The sequence below is a fragment of the Olea europaea genome, chromosome 12 (assembly GCF_002742605.1).
Source record: "Olea europaea var. sylvestris chromosome 12, O_europaea_v1, whole genome shotgun sequence".
In the NCBI taxonomy this organism is placed as follows: Eukaryota; Viridiplantae; Streptophyta; class Magnoliopsida; order Lamiales; family Oleaceae; genus Olea; species Olea europaea.
In genome coordinates, this window is record NC_036248.1 from 18,456,387 (window position 1) to 18,475,136 (window position 18,750).

An 18,750-nucleotide genomic window follows, 5' to 3' on the forward strand; every position below is an offset into this window, starting at 1 on the left:
AAATATTTTATTTTCATGTTTTGAAATAAGGAAAATATGTGTTTTCACTTTTTATTTATTTATTTTAAAAATATGATAAAAAAGAAGAAGATATTTTATGCTATTTCAATGAACCTTTGGACATAAAACTATTATCAAATAAAAAATATATTAACTAATGAAAAGTTTGAGGATAAGAATGACATGAAAAATCATAAGAGACATAAGTGCTATAATGAGCAAAGATTATAAATCTTAAGTGCAATAATGTGGTGCAAGATGTAAAAATTGTGGTGTGAATACTCTACTTCGGATCACTAAAACACATCATATTCTCATTAAAAAATTTGTTTGTTAAAAACTTGGTGAAAAAAATACCAAACGAAAGGAAAATAGTTCAATCAACTATAAAAAAAATTTTAAAAAAAATTAGAGTATTCAAATGTTATTTTGTAAAAAAAGTTGTGAAGAAAATTCATTGGGATAAAATATAGGCAAAGAAAAATAATACAGCTACTCCTCTTGATTATAGTGAAAATATTTATATCGAGTAATCCATATCTTGTATACCAATGTTTTCAATCTCATCATCTTCATACAAATATCCATCTACTCCTCTCTAGTTGAATGCAATCAACACGATGGTCTATTTCAATCACATTAAAAATACTATTCATATCAAACAAGGACAAAAAAAAGAATTATATTGAGAGTAAATATTTCGCAAATTATTTACATTTATAACTATAATATTTCGAACATCAAATGTTTATTATACAAAGACCATGCTTCTTTAAAATCTTATTAGGAAAAAAATCATGGGGAAAAAACTCTAGTGAAGGAAAAAGAGTACACTATTTTTTTGAATATGCTATGAAGTTACCTTATTAATGCATTGTTTAAAAAATTCAATAGAATAAATTTCGATCAATGAAAAAAGAGTACAACGCGTATTTACTCTCCATTGTAATAATATCACTTAAAATTTTATATTGTATTTATCAACTCTTCAAGTACTACAATAAATAAATGTCTTTGCGAATATATTTGTCACAATATAGGGCACACATGAATAGAAAAATTAGTTGGCGAGCTTTATGTGGATCAAATAGTACACTACATCATCCAACTAGTCTCAAATCATGAAATATAAGCAAGATTTGATAGTTCATCAATTGCAATAAGATGCACCACTTTTAAGACCAATAAGGACAACAAATGATTTTCTTTTTAGTTCAAGTGAACAAATAATCATCGCATATCAAATGGACGTATCATTTTCATTTGAAATCTCTTTATCAATTTTCTATATATGTTCTCTCCGCTGGGCAAATTGACTACCATTGAATGTGAGTAGCCGACTTGGGATTCATATTCTCAATCTATTAAGCCTCGATACCTGCAGATGGTTGTGAGACCACAATTGAAGGTAGGCCTGAAGGGACAATTCCTAGAGGCTATTCCTAGGGCTTGTATTCCCTCTTTAGTCAATTGAAAAGATAAAACAAGAAAAATTTTCTCATAGGAACAACATTTTTCTAGGTAACACAGAAACCTTTTTGATGCCTCATCAACAAGAAAAGCACAAGAAGCAGAGCCGCTAGGAGTGAAAGACGTTCCGAGTAGTGCGGTCACACTTACTCACTCTACAAGTTTCGTTGGTTTCATCATAAGGGGGATCTTCCACTTAAGGCACAGAGAAGAAAGCGACGTGGTAGTAATTTTAGTTTAAGGTCGAGGAATATTCTTGAAAAGGCTTAAAGTAATATAAACTCTACCCTCTTAGAATTTATTTTTCAGGGAACTCCGTTTAAATTGTTTCTACGATTTGTAGGTCGAATTTTATTTTTTATTTGTTCAGGATCTTTCATCATGAATCCCTTCTAACTCATCAATTTTTTTTGGAAGCTCTTTGAAAGTTTCAATAATATTTAAATCATTGATAATAGTAATTACAAATTCAGATATTGATTTATATGCACACGTGTATATGGTCATTCTTGTACATATTTTCAATAGACATGTCACTAAAACGATCATATTGCATAATTTCAGATTGCGAAGTATCTCTATACATTGATCAAATAAGTTTCTCGAAAATTTGAATTATATGCTTATTGAAAAATAGCACAATGTTTAGACCCAACAACACCTAAAACTGTATAATGCGGAATTAAAATAATCAATCAATAAAAAACAACAAATCACTTATTTATTGTTTTAGATGATTAAGTTTAAGATTCAATTAAACCCCAAGCGTCAGTTATGCAATACAAATAAAAAATATAAAAGTAAATAATACCAAATTTGGTAACAAAGGAAAATTCCTTGAAGAACTTGTAATTGGGATAAAAAAATTTCGGACAAATCTTGCCAAAAGATCCATTAGAAATGATAAATTATAGTTGGTTTAGACACAACTAAACTTTAGTAAACTTTGACCATTCAATCTGTAAATCACTGAAAAATCTCTTCAATTGTGCAACCCACACTTTCGAATAGCTCGACTTCTTTTTCCTCTGCATGGATCACCAAGAACAAACTCGTCCTACAATAATTGAAATTCCAGTTATCTCTTCCTAATTTCATAACTCTAAAGGCTTATTGGTGAAGTTAGTGATTTTTGGTGTTTGATCCTTTATATTTTGATCTTTTGATTGAATCAAGATAATTATGAAATATGTTTATGATCTTCAAATGATATTCTTTTGTATGAAATAATGATCAACCCACATTGGTGGACGTACCATGCTTGGGTATTTGTAATATCAAGTATTTGAGGTTGAACATGATTGTAAAATTCGTTAAAAACTCGAACAAAATGCTACTCAGATAAGCCGACGGTTCGAGAGCATTCCTTGCTGCCAACAAGCAGTCTCGTGGCAGCTCGAGCGCCCAACAGGTATCTAGCAAGCGACGATGGTTCAAAAATTTTTGTTTGAGCGCTCCTCAGATGGGTATCGAGCGATTTTGCAAAGATATTTTCCCCTTGGTCCTTTTTTTGGCTTCTCTGACTCCTTCAAAATCTATACTGCCAACCCTTCATCCTTTGACTTTAATACCAATTCAATAAACTATAATTTTGAACGTGAAATTAGCCAACTACAGTTTGGACATGTGTAAAAAAAAAAAAAAACCTAGGCACTCCCGCTATCTACATGAAATTAATGGCAGACCTGTGAAAAAAAAAAATTATGCTATAGTTTAGGGTAATATCAAAGCCAATTATAAATTTTAGCCGACTCTAAGGGCATCTCCAACCACAACACCATTGCACCATTTTACACCATTTTTTGGTGCAAAATTGCTCCAACCCAACACCAAACTTTGCACCATTTTGGTGAAAAATGGTGCAAAGTGTAAAATATCCATTTTGCTCTTATTTAACATTTCTCAAATAAATTTGTTGAGGGTATTTATGTAATTTGTGCTATATATTTTTTAATACAATAAATTATTATTATTTTTTATTAATACTAATATTATTTGTGTTTAAAATAAATTTTAAATGTAAGACATAATAATTAATTAATTAATTAAAAAATGAAAACAATTTAAAATACATCAAACACGATTATTTATTAAAGTTAACACAAAATATATTAAATAGCAATTTATGTTCTATGTTTATTAATTGTATTTTTATTAATTGTTCTATGTTTTTTATATTTATTAATGAATTTAATCTTTTCCGTAATTTAACGTAATTATTTATTTAGTAATCTATGTATTTATGAAATAATTAAATAACTAATATTTCAAATAAGTAGATTATAAAGAATAAAAAAGGGAAGAAAATGGTTAAATACTGTTCATTTGGTGTGATGGTTGAAGATGAATTTTAGTTTGTTGCAAGATTTGGTATAAAATTTGATGTAAAATGGTGCAAAATTTGGTGCAGAGTTGGAGATGGCCTAAAATACAATTTTAATTCTTCCCAGCAGCATAAAATTAACAATTAAAAGAATAATCATTTTGTTTTCTGTTAACAACAACGTTAGTACCAAATACAAACATCGACCTAGCTCCATTTTCACACACACTGGCAGGCGGACTTCTCTAAGCTAACTACAAACCAACTCCCTCGTCTTCTCCGCCCTCCCCAGTCCCCACTCTCAACTCCCAATTCCTCTGCATAATATACACTCATTTCCACATAATAGTTCTCAATACAAAAACCAAGATCCTACATAGCAATTGCTCCATTATCGAAAACAATGGCGTCCCTTTTACAATCAAGAACTCCAGGCCTCTCCTTCTCATCATCCCTCAGTTCCACTCCTGTCAGACGCCCTTCTGCATTTTTCTTGAAACCCCGTTCTGGATCACGAATCCCAGTCGTGCGGGCGAAGATTCGCGAGATCTTTATGCCCGCGTTGAGTTCGACCATGACGGAGGGAAAAATCGTCAGCTGGATTAAATCGGAAGGTGATGTGTTGTCGAAGGGTGAATCTGTTGTTGTTGTGGAATCTGATAAAGCTGATATGGATGTGGAGACGTTCTATGATGGAATATTGGCGGCCATTGTTATTAATGAAGGAGAGACGGCTCCTGTTGGTGCGGCGATTGGAATTTTAGCAGAAACAGAGGATGAAATAGCTGAAGCTAAGGCTAAAGCTACATCTCAATCCTCCTTGGCCCCTGCTCCATCAACGCCTAAGGTTGAGGAACCCTCGCCTGCCCCTAAACTAGATGCTCCATCTCCGGCAGTTGCTGCTGCTCCGGCTCCCACCGCGGCTCCTTCTACACCGGGAAAGGTGGTGGCGACTCCATTTGCCAAGAAATTGGCTAAACAGCACAAGGTAGATATTGATAAGTTGGTTGGCACAGGGCCGTTTGGGAGAATTACACCTGAGGATGTGGAGAAGGCAGCTGGAATTACGCCTGCCTCCAAGAGCAATGTGGCTGCCCCTGCAGCTCCAGCGGCGTCTGTTGCTCCTGCTGCAGTTCCGCCAAAAGCTCCATCGAGCTTTCCAGAGATTCCTGGGTCGACCGTGGTGCCATTTACTACTATGCAAACTGCAGTGTCCAAGAATATGGTGGAGAGTTTGTCAGTGCCGACTTTCAGGGTTGGGTATCCAATCGCCACTGATGCCCTCGATGCTCTCTATGAGAAGGTATATTTATTTAATGCGTTATAATCTAGTTGCATATCACAATTTCACTTATGATAATATAGGTATAGGCAATTATGGTATTATTTGGCGTGCCTTGAAATTCTTGGTTTAAAATGTTGGATACATTCGGTTTTGATAACAAATTTTCTGGAAATAGATCTCATGAGTAATTTACAAGCCTCGATGAGATGTTATCTTGAATAACTGATATGAGAATGATACATATGGAATTCCTTTTTATTGATTATCATGTTTTCTTAATGTAGATGGAATTTTTTTTCACTCAACCTGCGATCTCTTATATTAGCTAAATATGCAATTGAAATGATAAGAATAATCAATATAAGACATTAGTATTCAATTTCATAATGTGGCTATAAATCGGAACATAGTGATTTTGCAAGTTTACAAAATGGTGAGAAGAATATAGTCTTCAATGAGAAATATTTGACATTAATTCATTTAATGCATATTGAGATACATTTGACAGGTTTTAAATTACAAAAATCTACGTTACTGTGCTTCAAGATAGGTTGTTTGTGCCATTTTAGATTACTGTTATCAATACAGCTAGTATTGAAAGGACATTCAATAATGTTAAGGTTTGGAATTTTCAAAAAACTTGCTATTTGTTTCATTGATGATAGGTGAAGCCCAAGGGCGTGACAATGACTGCATTGTTAGCAAAATCTGCAGCAATGGCACTGGCTCAGCATCCAGTGGTTAATGCAACCTGTAAAGATGGGAAGAGTTTTACATATAATAGCAGTATAAATATTGCAGTGGCTGTGGCAATTAATGGAGGGTTGATCACCCCAGTTCTTCAGGATGCTGATAAGGTATGAACTACATTTGGCTCAGTGCCTTTGTTTAGTTTTTGGTTTTAAGAATTTTGGAATTTCTTTCTGATGTTGTTGACTTGTTTGTGATTTCCATAGTTGGATCTTTATCTGTTGTCTCAAAAATGGAAGGAGCTGGTGGAGAAGGCCCGGGCCAAACAACTTCAACCTAATGAGTACAATTCAGGTATTTAAGTAGTGATAGTTCAATGGGTGTTTAAGGATACGTAACATGAATTTTTAGATTCAATGTAGGCACAGGTACTGAATTTATGGTCGTTTTGCATGTAGGAACTTTCACATTGTCCAATTTGGGCATGTTTGGAGTGGACAGATTTGATGCTATCCTCCCTCCAGGCCAGGTGAGAGATACAATACAACGTCATATCTGGTTTACGCACACTGATGTAGCATTTTTTTGACGAAATGGCAACTATATTACAAAAATATTTTCGTTAATGTTAGGGAGCCATTATGGCTGTTGGAGCATCAAAGCCTACTGTTTTAGCCGATAAAGATGGGTTCTTTAGCGTCAAAAATAAGATGCTGGTGAGTTTATGCTCTGGTTAATGTGATTCTTGTTTTGCACAGTTTCTCCACATACTTTATGGGTAACAAAATATGTTGTGATGGATAAAATATGTGAAACAGAAATTCCTTGGTTGATTTCTCCCTCATGATTGAAACTTTGCTTAAAACTACTTTTTTTGGGCAACTTGTTGCTTTCTTCTGAACTAAAAATTTTATTCAATAATTTTCTAGTAGTGATTGGTCCTTAATTGGCTTTCCAAAACACTTGTTGCTGAGATGGATTAGATTAGAAGAGTGCTTCTTAGAATGGTTGATAGAATTCAGATCACAACAGCTTTTCGGATTCTGGTGCAATTTCAGCAAAACAAATAATTTTTGGTCTGCGAATTATACGTCCCATGTAGTAGATTACTACTTCAGGTCAGTCTCTACTCAGTGAAGCAGATAGTCAAATATGCATAGGAATTAGTTTAAGGTAAAATTGGTGTAAGTTGAGTCATAAGGTCTCTTTATGCTCTAATAATGATATTGGCAATCGATAATCCTTGGGATTGCAATTTCGAGTTTGAAGACTATATAATAACTGGAGTCCTGGGGTGGTGCTCTTGGAGTGATCTGGAAAAGGATAATGATACTACTAGCATGGTATAAAGGATGACGATTTCATCAGACAATTGACAGCTAAAGAAAGTATCATAATTTTTGAAGACTTAAATTTATGGAATTATATGTCGTCTTACGTGAGGATAAAAAATGAAAACAATTATGGGCATTACAATGTAAAAATAATTCTGCCTCATCATCTAATGCCAGTCACTTCTGACGTGGGCGTGATTTGTAAATTTAAATTCCTAGTGTAATTTCGTATCATCAATCATGAATCACCGAAAGCTGGCTGAAATGAGTACCCTAAGTGAATCAGAGAAACTTGGTTGCAGTGTTGGTCATGAATTAAGGCAAGGAAGATACACTTAGTTCCTCTGTGGTTAATGACAAAGAAGATTGAATTGATTAAGAGTCTCTATTAATTCATTCCTTATTTCATTTTTAAAGAAGACATAGTTCTTATTTTTCTCTTTTTGTGAGGGAGCTTGAAATTAGTGGAAGTAACAGAGAAATATTCTTCCTTCCATTGCTAACATATCTGTTCTTGTTTCTACTTCTAGACACATCTTGCCCCATTTCATTACCTATGATCATCATTATCCTAGTTGTATATGTTGGCTGCAAAGGTAAAGTACCCGGGACAGTATTTTCCTTCCTGAAAGTAATTGCTAGTACACTATCTTTTGTTTCTTTTTTCTTTTTCGTGCACGCGCTAGTGTAGTCTGAAAATTTATGTGACCAGCTGGTTAAGGTGAAGCTGTCATGCAATACTTCATCATTAGCAACTCTGCATTGTGATAAGTATAATTTTGTAGTACTATTTGATGGCATGTTTCAGGGAATTTCTAATAGTTATACTTAATAATATCAATAAAAATTCAGAGAACAATCACAAACCTTCAGGATCCTGCTTCATCCAAAATCCGAACTCGTTGATAATCATGTCTTATATTGGTTATGTTATCTACACAGGATTTATTTGCATGCTTTTGCCAGCTCTCTATCCATTGATTCGTGTAATAGAACTATAGAAGAACCATGCATGTTTGAGTTTAGCCCGGTTCTTATCTCAAGATATGATTCTTGGATGCAAGCTAATAAATTGAGGAAAATGTCGGCAACTTTATATCTGACAGAAAATTTTGAGAATTTATTCTATTGTCTATCCTTTATGTTGCTTATCATGACTTAGTTGTTTGTAAATAAGTCCCTGAATAATGAAGCACGTGTATTACCTAGTTTGAGATATTAAACTATATTGGTCATTGCTTCACAATTTAGTGTTAAAAATCAAGTTACAAAATGCTAATGAGTGAACATTTGGAATTATTATCTTTGAAGCGCCATTATCGAAATGTTACATAATTTTTAATTGAAGTTTCTCAATGCATTCATCTCATAATTGTTCTTTGGTGAATATTTTTCAGGTGAATGTTACGGCTGATCATCGAATTATTTATGGTGCTGATTTGGCTGCATTTCTTCAAACCTTCTCAAAGATTATCGAGAACCCCGAGAGCTTGACAATGTAGATGAAGATTTAGGCTCCTAAAAGGTGTTCCCTGGTTTCCCATTAGACAAAAGTCGGCTAAGTTTCTAGCAGCGTGATGAACTTCTGTCAATGTTTAGATTCCATTCTTTCTTTTTCTTTCAGTGGAAGAGACAACTCAATATATAATTGACAAATTTTTGAAACTGTGCATTCAAACTTGTTGAGATGTAGTTCACCCAGTCACTTGAATAATTTCTTCGTTTTTTCCTTTCGATGTTCAAAACATTGAGCGTGATCAATGAAGTTGGTGCTAGTTATATCATATGAATGACACCACTGTATTTATCTTATTTGGAAAGAGTTATTTGTTAATTTTCATCTTTGCGTAATAGAAGACTTATTATTTACTTATGAGTAAACCTTTTAAGTATATTTTCCAAGGCTTAGCCAAACACGTACTTTGTCTATTCGCAATTTGGACAGGTAGTCTTCCCCAGATCCATTAGTATCTAACATATTCGTGCCTAACGATTTTTCACTAAGTGATGAAGACAACACGACGTTAAGAGCATTGTACAGAATTCTATGTTCTATGAATCTGCAGAAAATCCAATTCATTTACAAAATCATGGTACTTACTATCTGCTGAAACATTAGCTATTCGACACTACCACGTGACCAGAGAAAATATTGCTACTCCTAAGCCTGTGTCATGGCGGCTTGGAAACAATCAAGCAGAAGCATCCATGTCCACGAACATTTAAAGATCTACGACGGCTCAACATGAAGAACTTGTGTAAAGACCTATAAGATTGTTAATGGCAGGGACGATTCAAGTCGGGACTGATCAGAAAAGCTTCATCCCAACAGGCAGTAGTTCTTTCTTGCTTCTGAAATGACTTCCAAACATAACTTAAACCAATGGTTTTTCCATATGAATCAGAGCTCATCAGTCCAAGCTGATATTTCTTGAAGTGTACACCTTATCGGTGTATTGTATAATCGAAGTGAGGTATCAATGTATGTTTGCATTTCCTTCTCTGCGGACTCGTCTGTAACAAAATGTTGCGAACACCAGTTTTGTTTCGAGTTTGCAGAGTAGATCTTAAGCACCACCTAAAACACATAAATACCATCAATTCCTAATGTAAGTTAATACTAGATTCTCTCTGAAATTTACTCTCCAAGCTTGTGCTCAAAGAATAACCATAAACTCATTTATTTTCCAACCATCGATGAAATTCAAAAGACGTTTTGCAAAAAATACTGCATTTGATAGCCTCGGTCTGGAAAACCATTATAGTATTCAACAAAGAGCTAAATAAGAGTTCCAATCCATAGCCAACTCGAGAAATGGATCTCATTTTCTATTTGTTAGTTCTTGACAGAGCTCTTAAATGAATGTTCTTGAACTAAAACTCTGCAAATTCTATTGCATACTAACACTTATCATTCATAGAGTTAGATCCATTTCCAATTCTATTGCATATTAACACTTATCATTTACAGTAAAATCGTTCATTAGCGCCATAAAAATGTGGCCAAGTATGCAACATGGAAGTCACGCGAGTAAACTCACTGCTTTCATTTAGCCTTGACAGTAGCTGTTCCCTTGTTGGAAATTGGAAGGGCATACATACCGGCAGAAACAGCAGTCCTGACTGCCCATCTGTGATAAGGCGCACATGTTTTTGCATAAGCTATTGAAGCAGCTTCTCTTAAACAGCAATCCCTGAAAGTAGCACGGTGAATATAAACTATGAGTTCAAAGAATAACAAATACCAAATGTATGCAGAGCAACTGAAGCTGATATTCCGAGTTGTTTCACAGCAGACTATCATATTCATCGTAAAGTTCTAACTGGATATTTCTCGGTTCCCATGCCAAATGTTGTACATTCAAAATGATTCCTATAATCTGGTAGATTTTCAGGTATTTGCCTTTTCTTTGGGTAATTTCAAGTTTTTCATAGACTTCAAAAATAAGCTTTGAATTCAGAAAAATTGTCTTCTGAGATTCTTTTGAGTAAGTTCAAATTTTTTTTCTCTGCATAACCATGTAGACATCAAAAATTAGGTTTGAGTTCAGAAAAATTAGCTTTCTCTTGAAGAATTTCACATTATATAAACATTATGACTCAAGTGTGTAGATAGATGTGCATGTAAACAAGCAAGCAAGATGATAACGACAGGGTCACAGAGCAACAGGATGGCCCATGACATGGAAGAATGATTCCAGGCTTCACTTTTTCAAGTCGTTTTATCCAATTATTTTATGACAGTTTCCCCAATATTATTTAGAATGGCCATTCTATAGGTTGCACTTTCTTGCATCAGGAATGAATTCATAGCCAATTTCCACAATAAATGAATGATAAATGCAATGAGCCGATAATTAGGATCCGTACAGGATTAATACAGCATCAACAAGAATTCACAGAAGAAAGAAATATGGACAGAGAAGAAACAGAGAAAAGCACGCTGAGAACGCAAAAAACAGACGCCTTGGCTATTCCAACTCAAACTTTTCATGTCCTCTATGTTCATGATTAGACAAAAACTGCATATACTGCAACAAAAGAAGCAAACCATGACACAAACAATCTAGCTCATATGAACTTAGGCAACTAATAATACACACGAGACCCTAGAACGTCTGGAAGAAAATCAAATTTGATGTCTTTTGTCTGATCATCAGATGCGGGGATCCAGAAGTACCATAAAATTCTTTCAAGAATTCCATCTCCTTCGAAGATTTTTAAAAAGAGAAAACACCAATTTTGTTAGAATTTGGGGGTGACCCGAATTCTTTTGTTAAAATAATTGTAGAATTCTAATTGAAGTGCATATCAAAAGGAATTCTAGTTGGAATGTTTTGAGGAATCTTATTCAAGTTTAATTGTCAAATTCTATTTAAAGTTCTATTTTGAAATCCACTGGGGAGTTGAAATTTGAGTTGGACTTGAAGAGTTCAAATAAAGAAACTTTTAGGTATTTTATTTCATCTACAACCCTGCTTCTAGGGATTGATTTTTTATGATGCTCCTCTGTCAATTTTGTGATGAGCAATTTTGCTTAGTTGAATTTGTTTTCTCTATATTGTTCAGTAATAAACATCATTCCTTTGCGATTAACCATTTTATTCTTCTTTACTTTAAATATTGTTTTCATGGTGTGATCTTGTTTACTTCAATATAGTCATTAAATTTCATTCTTTATAATTCGGTTTGGGATCAACAAATGGTATTGGAGCTTCCACGCCCAACAAGTGGTATCGAATCTTGGTTCTTCTACTGTGGATTAGTTGAGGTTTTTTAGAGATGACTACCATGAGGTATGACATTTCACTGCTGGATCGAATACAAGGTTTTCTTTGTGACAAGTAAAGATGAGAACTATTTTGGCGCAATTGGATTTGGACGATGCGTTGCTAGGTTTTGAGAAGATGCCAGCTGATTGGATAATGGAGGAGAAATAACGGAAGGATTGAAAGGTTGTGTTGTTGATTCATTTTCATTTATCCACCAATATTCTGTAAGATGTCTTGAAGGAGAAGATGGCGGTTGCTTTGTGGTTGAGATTAGAGCAATTATGTATGACTAAGAGTCTTATTAGTAAATTGGCTCTTAAACAGAAGCTGTATTCCCATCGCATGGCGGAAAGAGGATCGTTTGAAGATCACATTGCCGTGTTTAAGAAAATAGTTGTAGATTTGAAAACATTGGAGGTTAAGTACAATGAAGAGGATTTTACCTTGATTCTGTTGTGTTCGCTGCCTGGTTCTCATGCATCGTTTCGGGACACCATCTTGTATAGCTGAGATACTTTGACTATAGACGATGTTTATGATGCTTTGCACTCAAAGGAAAAGATGAAGCATTTGATTGGAGCTACATCAAGGGATGGTGAAGCTCTTGTATCTCAAGGTGGTCGATAAAGAGATAGATCGAAAGTCAACTTTAGCAATGTGTATTGTTACTACTGCAAACAGAAGGGACATATTCAGAAGGATTGCAATATATTGCAGGTTAGAGGTGATTTAGTTGCAAATCGTGGAACGCAACATTTGACTTCAGACAAACCAATGTAGTTGAGGATTTTTCAGATGGCGGAGATGTGATGTTGACCGTGGTATCTGATGTGGAATCTAAGCCTGACGAGGAATAGAGTCTTAATTGGACATGTTCGCACCATTTGTGTTCCGGTTGGAATTTATTTCAGACATATGAGGTTGTTCAACAAGGTAGAGTTGTAATGGAAAACAATCAGTCATGCCGTATTGCTGGAATCGATCGGGTCAGATTGTGGTTGCAGAATGGAACAGTCAGAACACTTGGTTAGGTTCGAAATATTTCAGATCTGTAAAGGAATCTCATCTCGCTGAGTGCCCTAGATGCAAAAGGGTATAAATTCTTTGGAGAAGGTGGAGTCTTAAAGGTCCGAAAGGGAGTCCGAATTATAATTAAGGGACGGAGAAAATCCGAGTTGTACATTTTGCAGGGTAGTGCAGAACCAGTTAAGAGAAGACATTTGGACAAGTTTAGTACCTTGGTGGAAGTTCAGTCTAGTACAATACCTCTTGTGTTGGGTTCTGAGTTTGTTTAGAATACTGCTAGGGAGAGCGTTGGTGATTCTGCTTTGCCGCTAATTTTAGCGGGTACACTGTGTTCAGTTGTTGGGGTTAAACTCATCCAGTGTAGGTACCGTAGTGTCAATAATGTATGGGATGCTTCTAGAGACGTTGAAGGTGACAGTTCCAAAAAGAGGCCTTTTGATCTTGCATCTGGTTTGGTTCTTGCTACAAGGTGTGCTTCAACCTTGTGTGATCAACATTAATTTCGAGGAGGAATTATGGGAACCCTGGGATTGGGTTCAAGTGTCGCTTGTGGACACCGGGCACAAGACGATTGATTGGTTTGTATGGAGTGTTTCGGTTACTGCGTTGAGGAGATTGGCCAGTTCATTTCGATACAGATGGTTTGAGATCTAGGATTTTTGTTCGGTTGCACCGAAATTCATGTCAAGGTGGAGATTGTTAGAATTTTGGGGTGACCCAATTTCTTTTATTGAAATAATTGTAGAACTTTAATTGAAGTGCACATCTAGAATAATTCTAGTTGAAATGCTTTGAGGAATTCTATTCAAGTTTAATTGTCAAATTCTATATAAAATTCTATTTTGAAGTCCATTGGGAGTTGAAATTTGAGTTGGACTTGAAAAGTTTAAATAAGGAAACTTTTAGACATTTTATTTCATTTACAACTCTACTTCTAGGGATTTATATGAGGCTCCTCTATCAGTTTTCTGATAAGCAATTTTGCTAAATTGTACTTGTTTTTTTTTGCATATTGTTCAGAATAAACATCATTCATCTGCGATTAACCATTTTTTTCTTCTTTACTTTAAATCACGTTTTCATCGTGTGAAAGATTACTTCAATATTGTCATTAAATCTCATTTCTTACAATCCGATTTGGGATCAACAAGTGGTATCGAAGCTTTTGCGCCAAACAAATTTTGGTTTCGATTCAAAGCGGATTAACTTGTAGAAGATATTTATGTCTGAAGTACAAATGACCAGTTACACTTCTTAAATTCCAGAAAAACAGATCTGTTGCCTCCACTTATAAGCAACACAATATTTTGACATAGACCCAAAATAAATCAGAAGAGACTCCACACGTGAATAGAAAAAGAAATCATGGAACAAACCAGGCATGGGAGGATTGAGTAATTTTCATGACTAGAAAATTGATACTGCAAGTCTGAGATGCTATAAGAGATTCAAAATGAACACCACCTTTTCGTTGCTAATAATGATAAAAGTATTACATTTGATGAATACAAATACGACACAGTGAATATGCTTTCACAACTTACCATTGGTGCTCTGCAAAAACAATAGTACAGTTAAATGCATCAGCAACGCAAGTCAATTAAATATTATAACAAGAAAATCTCATTACAAGGGAGCAAGACATACTGTGATGACAAATTTTTTTGGAACAAGGCTCTGACGAGATCAATACCCTGCCTAACTCTGCGCAATTTACGCGAGAAACTTCCTTGTATCCTCACCGTTTCATGTTTTACATCAAAGTCAAGTATATTATTCAATGTCCCATATCCTTTCGAAGCATCTGCAAGATCACTTACCTAAAAGCATCTGTTTGAGCATTACAGAATGACAGAAACGAACTAAAAATGTGCAGGAAAATGACTTGAAAATAAAAAATTAAAAAATTTAATATTTTGAATGTACCATTATATGGAATTAATACATGAATATTTATTCAGTTCTTTCACATTACAAGGAACATTCCAACATGAACGGGGATAAATTAGAATTGTTTCCCAGTGTCAGTGTTGTTTAAACAGGAGGGCTTAATAGATAGGTAGCCTTGAACATAATTTTGGATGCCTCTTGGGCTAAATCTTTCCAGATGGCAAATCACAAATTAAATAAATATGTATTTCCATTCATCTTCATAAAGGTCTCTTCCCTCGATAAGTTTACAAATAATTGCACACCGAGTGTTAAGGTAATCTAATCTAGTGACTCTAATTGTGCTTACGCCTGAGTTAAGGTTTAATCTGTAGAATTATAACCATTACAAGTCGATTTTAAAAGTTAGTTCTCGATGACTATTAGGAATATTTGTTAACGAAGTATCTCTAACCTTGGAAACGTACTCCAATTCAGCAAATTTGAAGGCTATGCATCACAAAATGGCTTCAAATGACGATCAAAATTGCAATCGTTAAATTTCAAAAGTTATGTACACAAATCTAAATAAGCACAAAATGCATGCATGCAGATTTATGTATTTGGTGCCATTTGTTCTCAAGATCTGAACGCCGTTATTCTTGTATTTTTATTCGGTTCTTTTGTTTTCTTTATTATTATTATTTATTTCCTTATCTTTAAGTTCATCTCTCTTAACTAAGCCTGTGTTCGTGGAAAATAAACCCATCTCGTGTGTTTTAATTGCTAGGGAATGACATCAGGCTCCACGTCATTTGGTGTTTGCTAAAATGAAAATACAAAATGTGAAATGAATTAAAAGCTCGCTCAATCTCCCTCCTTAAATTAAAAATATCCCTATTTGAGTACATTTCAAGTTTCAAATCAATTTCTAGAAAATCGATCGGAAATATTTTAATATTTGAAATTTCAAATCTACATTCCTTAAAAATGCATAAGTATGACTTGCGTCTACTTCGCATTCAAACCATAAATAGACTCCCGTAACATATTCAGATTTCATAATTGATGTCTTATAAGAAATATATAAGAGACATTTGGTAGCCATTTTTTTCAAAATACATTTTTCTCTCTTCTTTTTAACCACACATTCTTTATTAAAATAATATTACACGTAAATAAAAAACTTTTCATTATTTCTCAACCACACATTTCACGTCAATTTACTATTTTAAAATACATTTTTACATAAAAATGTCTATCAAACACCCCCATAGAACGAATCGAATGACGATTAAGTCAAGTTGTAGATTCCATCACCAATCTTACAAGATCATTTTTTTCTCTTCAATAAACCGAGAGTAATGAGCAAGTTAAAGAGATCTTAACATAATCATCAAAATTACTTGGTGTTTATTTATTAGTACTTTTTAAGTGTTACAAACATACACTTGCAAACGATTATAACACCATCGCAACCAGGTCGAAGCTATTTATGTGGCAACAAACCTTGAAAACGAGTCATCATTTCCAAGTAATTTTTTGGGTCCAGATACTCCTTTATCGCTAAAAATGGCGATGCACTTCAATAATATTAACATCATAGAGATGATAAATGTTGTATATAATTTCACAATGTCTGTGAATTCAGAACTTAGGTAATTCAAATACGGGTATACTATTGAATCACAGACACCATGTGACTACCGAACAAGCAAGAATTCGACAAGTTATATAGTTACACTGAGCAGAGTCAAACTTAGGCATGACAAGCTAATTACATTTCTGATCATTCATCTCCCCTCCAGCAGTTGACCATCATTTGAACTCTCCACAAGAAGAGGGCTAATAGAAATTCAATAGATGCACACACATCAGTAGGAAATAAATGAAACACGGTGAAAAGGTAACTGTAAAAAGTGAAAAGAGGTTAGAAAGGAATAAACTTGTCCACCTCAATTCCTATCATCACTCGTCGAACTCGTGCATATGATCTAACAGATAGTTTGCAGCCAGCTCCTCATTCTTGTTGCAAGCAAAGAACACCTGAAGCACGAGAGCTCGATCAAACCCCATTGCTTCAAGCTGGCAAAAAAGGGAGAAATCACCATCATTAGTGGTTATCAGAATTTACATCAACATATTCCATTGTATTTGTATATGTGATTGTACTATATTATATTTGGCCGAACAAAGGGCAGAAGGCATCAGTTTTGGTTTCCAGGTGCAAAATGCCAAAAAAAAATGTCCACCTCTGCTCCATCTTCCAAGTGTATGTTTTATGTTCATGAACAAATTAACTTTTATTACGAGATGAGTCCCCTTAGTCAACGCTTATCTCTGACTTACAGGGTACATGCCTCAAGGAATAAATAAGCCTTTGGGGGTTGAGGCATTCCTTACTCTTGCCCTCTTTTGGGCTTTCTATCTCGGTACATTTGAAGAGCTTTTTGGATTGTTTTAAAACAGTCCAGATCATTATAAACTTCAAAAAGTAAGATATTCCACCAATTCCAAATAAAATGTTCTAAAATCAAATCAGGTGGAAGGCATGTTTGCACTTACACGTTCTATGGCTTCACGTTCCTCAGGTGTCACTGTTAATGCCTGTGGCATTGCCCCAGCAAGCTGCCCCAGTATGTTACTGATACCGCATCAAGATCAAAACAGAATGTTAGTATAACAACTTCTGCACAGGACTCACACACACCAAATGTCTAAATAAATGAACAAACTCAAGGGTACCCTTCTCCGCCTTCAACAGGCTCATTGATCAAGCGAAGGAAATCAGCATGGTGCTCTTGAATCAGTCTCACTAACTGAGGGTTCTGCTTTCCTAGCTCCTGAAGCATGGGCTGTCAATGAAAGCAAGAATGGCATGGGTCTTTGCAACAAACTTACCTTATTAACGAGTTTACAGAGAACAGATGACTAAGATGGAAGGCTACAAACCTGCAAGATTTGTGGGTTGGCTTGCACCATTGCTCGAAGGGCTTGGAACTGAAGCAACAAATAAGAAACAAAATATTTAACAACTCAGGTCACAGAAAACAGATTCTCTGATTCATTTCCCAGTTTATTATTACTCATTTCTCTCTTTTTTTTCTCTTCTCCCTTTCAAAATTCCTCACTGAGATGACTGGACAACCTCTTGATCGGATCGTCCCAGCAGAGCTTAATTAAAAGCGCCAAAGCAGTACATGAAAAAAAGATTGTTTTATTTTTTTAAACCTATGTCCATCAAAGCCCTATTTCAGCCTACAACATTATATGGAATAAGATATCTGTTAACCTTTTGTAGCTCTTTCTATCTAACACACTCCCTTTCCTTTACACCCATTTTTTTTTTTTTTTTTTAAATGAGAAAGTAGCAATGGTGTCAGAGACATAGTTGGAACTGTACTTGTGGACTGCTGCGTAGAAAATCTAGGTTGGTCGCACCACCAGCATTTGGACCCATGCTTGGAAGACCCTATTACAAAAGAATTTTTTGGATGTCACCCAAAATTCATAATGAAATGAATAGACAGCAGCAACGTCAAATCATTAACCTGTGGAAAAAGATCTAGAGGATTTGCATTTGGTCCAGTTGAAGGAACAAGTCCTGGTTGTGCAGCTTGCTGAGGCTGAGTAGACACATTAGGAACCTGACTGGTAGGTGCACTTCCAGCTGTAGGCGGAACTTCCACTGGCTCGGGAATACCCTAATATTTACATTTCAAATGGGAGTAATGAGGAAAGAGAGATAATGACCTGAACAACAATGCATGAACATGCTGATGTGCAACATCTACAAAAATACTCAAACCTCAACAAGAGATTTCAAGTGACGATATTTATGATGGTCTACCAGGTAATGTTAACACGTAATATTAGAAGAGCTACTGGTAAAATACGCACTTATTTCTCTCAACAGGAAGCAGCCTGAGAAAGTTATGAATTTCTTTCTTGAAAATATTCGAGGAGAGTTGCAGAAATAGT

At 34.9% G+C, this 18,750-nt stretch overlaps 3 protein-coding genes and 1 pseudogene across 3 annotated transcripts in view; 2 read left to right on the top strand and 2 right to left on the bottom strand.

Moving 5' to 3' along the window:
* Positions 1–1,740, top strand: part of LOC111406715 — a 20,649-nt gene extending 18,909 nt beyond the window's left edge. Inside the window, exons 4-5 of the mRNA XM_023036096.1 lie at positions 1,337–1,408; positions 1,654–1,740. Coding sequence (XP_022891864.1) covers positions 1,337–1,408; positions 1,654–1,740 — 159 coding nt within the window. The remainder of the gene's footprint in view (positions 1–1,336; positions 1,409–1,653) is intronic.
* A 2,269-nt stretch (positions 1,741–4,009) lies between these two features.
* On the top strand, positions 4,010–8,886 carry LOC111405964 (dihydrolipoyllysine-residue acetyltransferase component 4 of pyruvate dehydrogenase complex, chloroplastic). Its single transcript, XM_023035103.1, has 6 exons — positions 4,010–5,096; positions 5,744–5,935; positions 6,035–6,122; positions 6,227–6,297; positions 6,401–6,484; positions 8,500–8,886. The coding sequence occupies exons 1-6, from the start codon at positions 4,197–4,199 to the stop codon at positions 8,602–8,604; spliced, it is 1,440 nt and encodes a 479-aa protein (XP_022890871.1). The 5' UTR covers positions 4,010–4,196; the 3' UTR covers positions 8,605–8,886.
* A 79-nt stretch (positions 8,887–8,965) lies between these two features.
* Positions 8,966–16,566, bottom strand: LOC111406716 (annotated as a pseudogene).
* LOC111405965 (ubiquitin receptor RAD23d-like) lies at positions 16,329–18,499 on the bottom strand. The gene is made up of 7 exons (XM_023035104.1): positions 18,321–18,499; positions 18,173–18,241; positions 17,722–17,769; positions 17,515–17,624; positions 17,335–17,413; positions 16,724–16,854; positions 16,329–16,614 (listed from the first exon to the last, which is right to left on the bottom strand). Exons 2-6 carry the CDS (start codon positions 18,227–18,229, stop codon positions 16,738–16,740), a joined length of 411 nt encoding a protein of 136 aa, XP_022890872.1. The 5' UTR covers positions 18,230–18,241; positions 18,321–18,499; the 3' UTR covers positions 16,329–16,614; positions 16,724–16,737.
* Positions 18,500–18,750: the final 251 nt, after the last annotated feature.

Bases quoted from the DNA above. Each gene is read 5' to 3' on its own strand.
- LOC111405964 (XM_023035103.1), top strand. From the start codon at position 4,197: ATGGCGTCCCTTTTACAATCAAGAACTCCAGGCCTCTCCTTCTCATCA. The intron at 6,298-6,400 runs GTGAGAGATACA...CGTTAATGTTAG, and splicing joins CTATCCTCCCTCCAGGCCAG to GGAGCCATTATGGCTGTTGG. The intron at 6,485-8,499 runs GTGAGTTTATGC...AATATTTTTCAG, and splicing joins GCGTCAAAAATAAGATGCTG to GTGAATGTTACGGCTGATCA.
- LOC111405965 (XM_023035104.1), bottom strand. From the start codon at position 18,229: ATGGGTCCAAATGCTGGTGGTGCGACCAACCTAGATTTTCTACGCAGC. The intron at 17,770-18,172 runs GTACAGTTCCAA...TTGTTGCTTCAG, and splicing joins TTCTACGCAGCAGTCCACAA to TTCCAAGCCCTTCGAGCAAT. The intron at 17,625-17,721 runs GTTTGTAGCCTT...TTTCATTGACAG, and splicing joins CCAACCCACAAATCTTGCAG to CCCATGCTTCAGGAGCTAGG.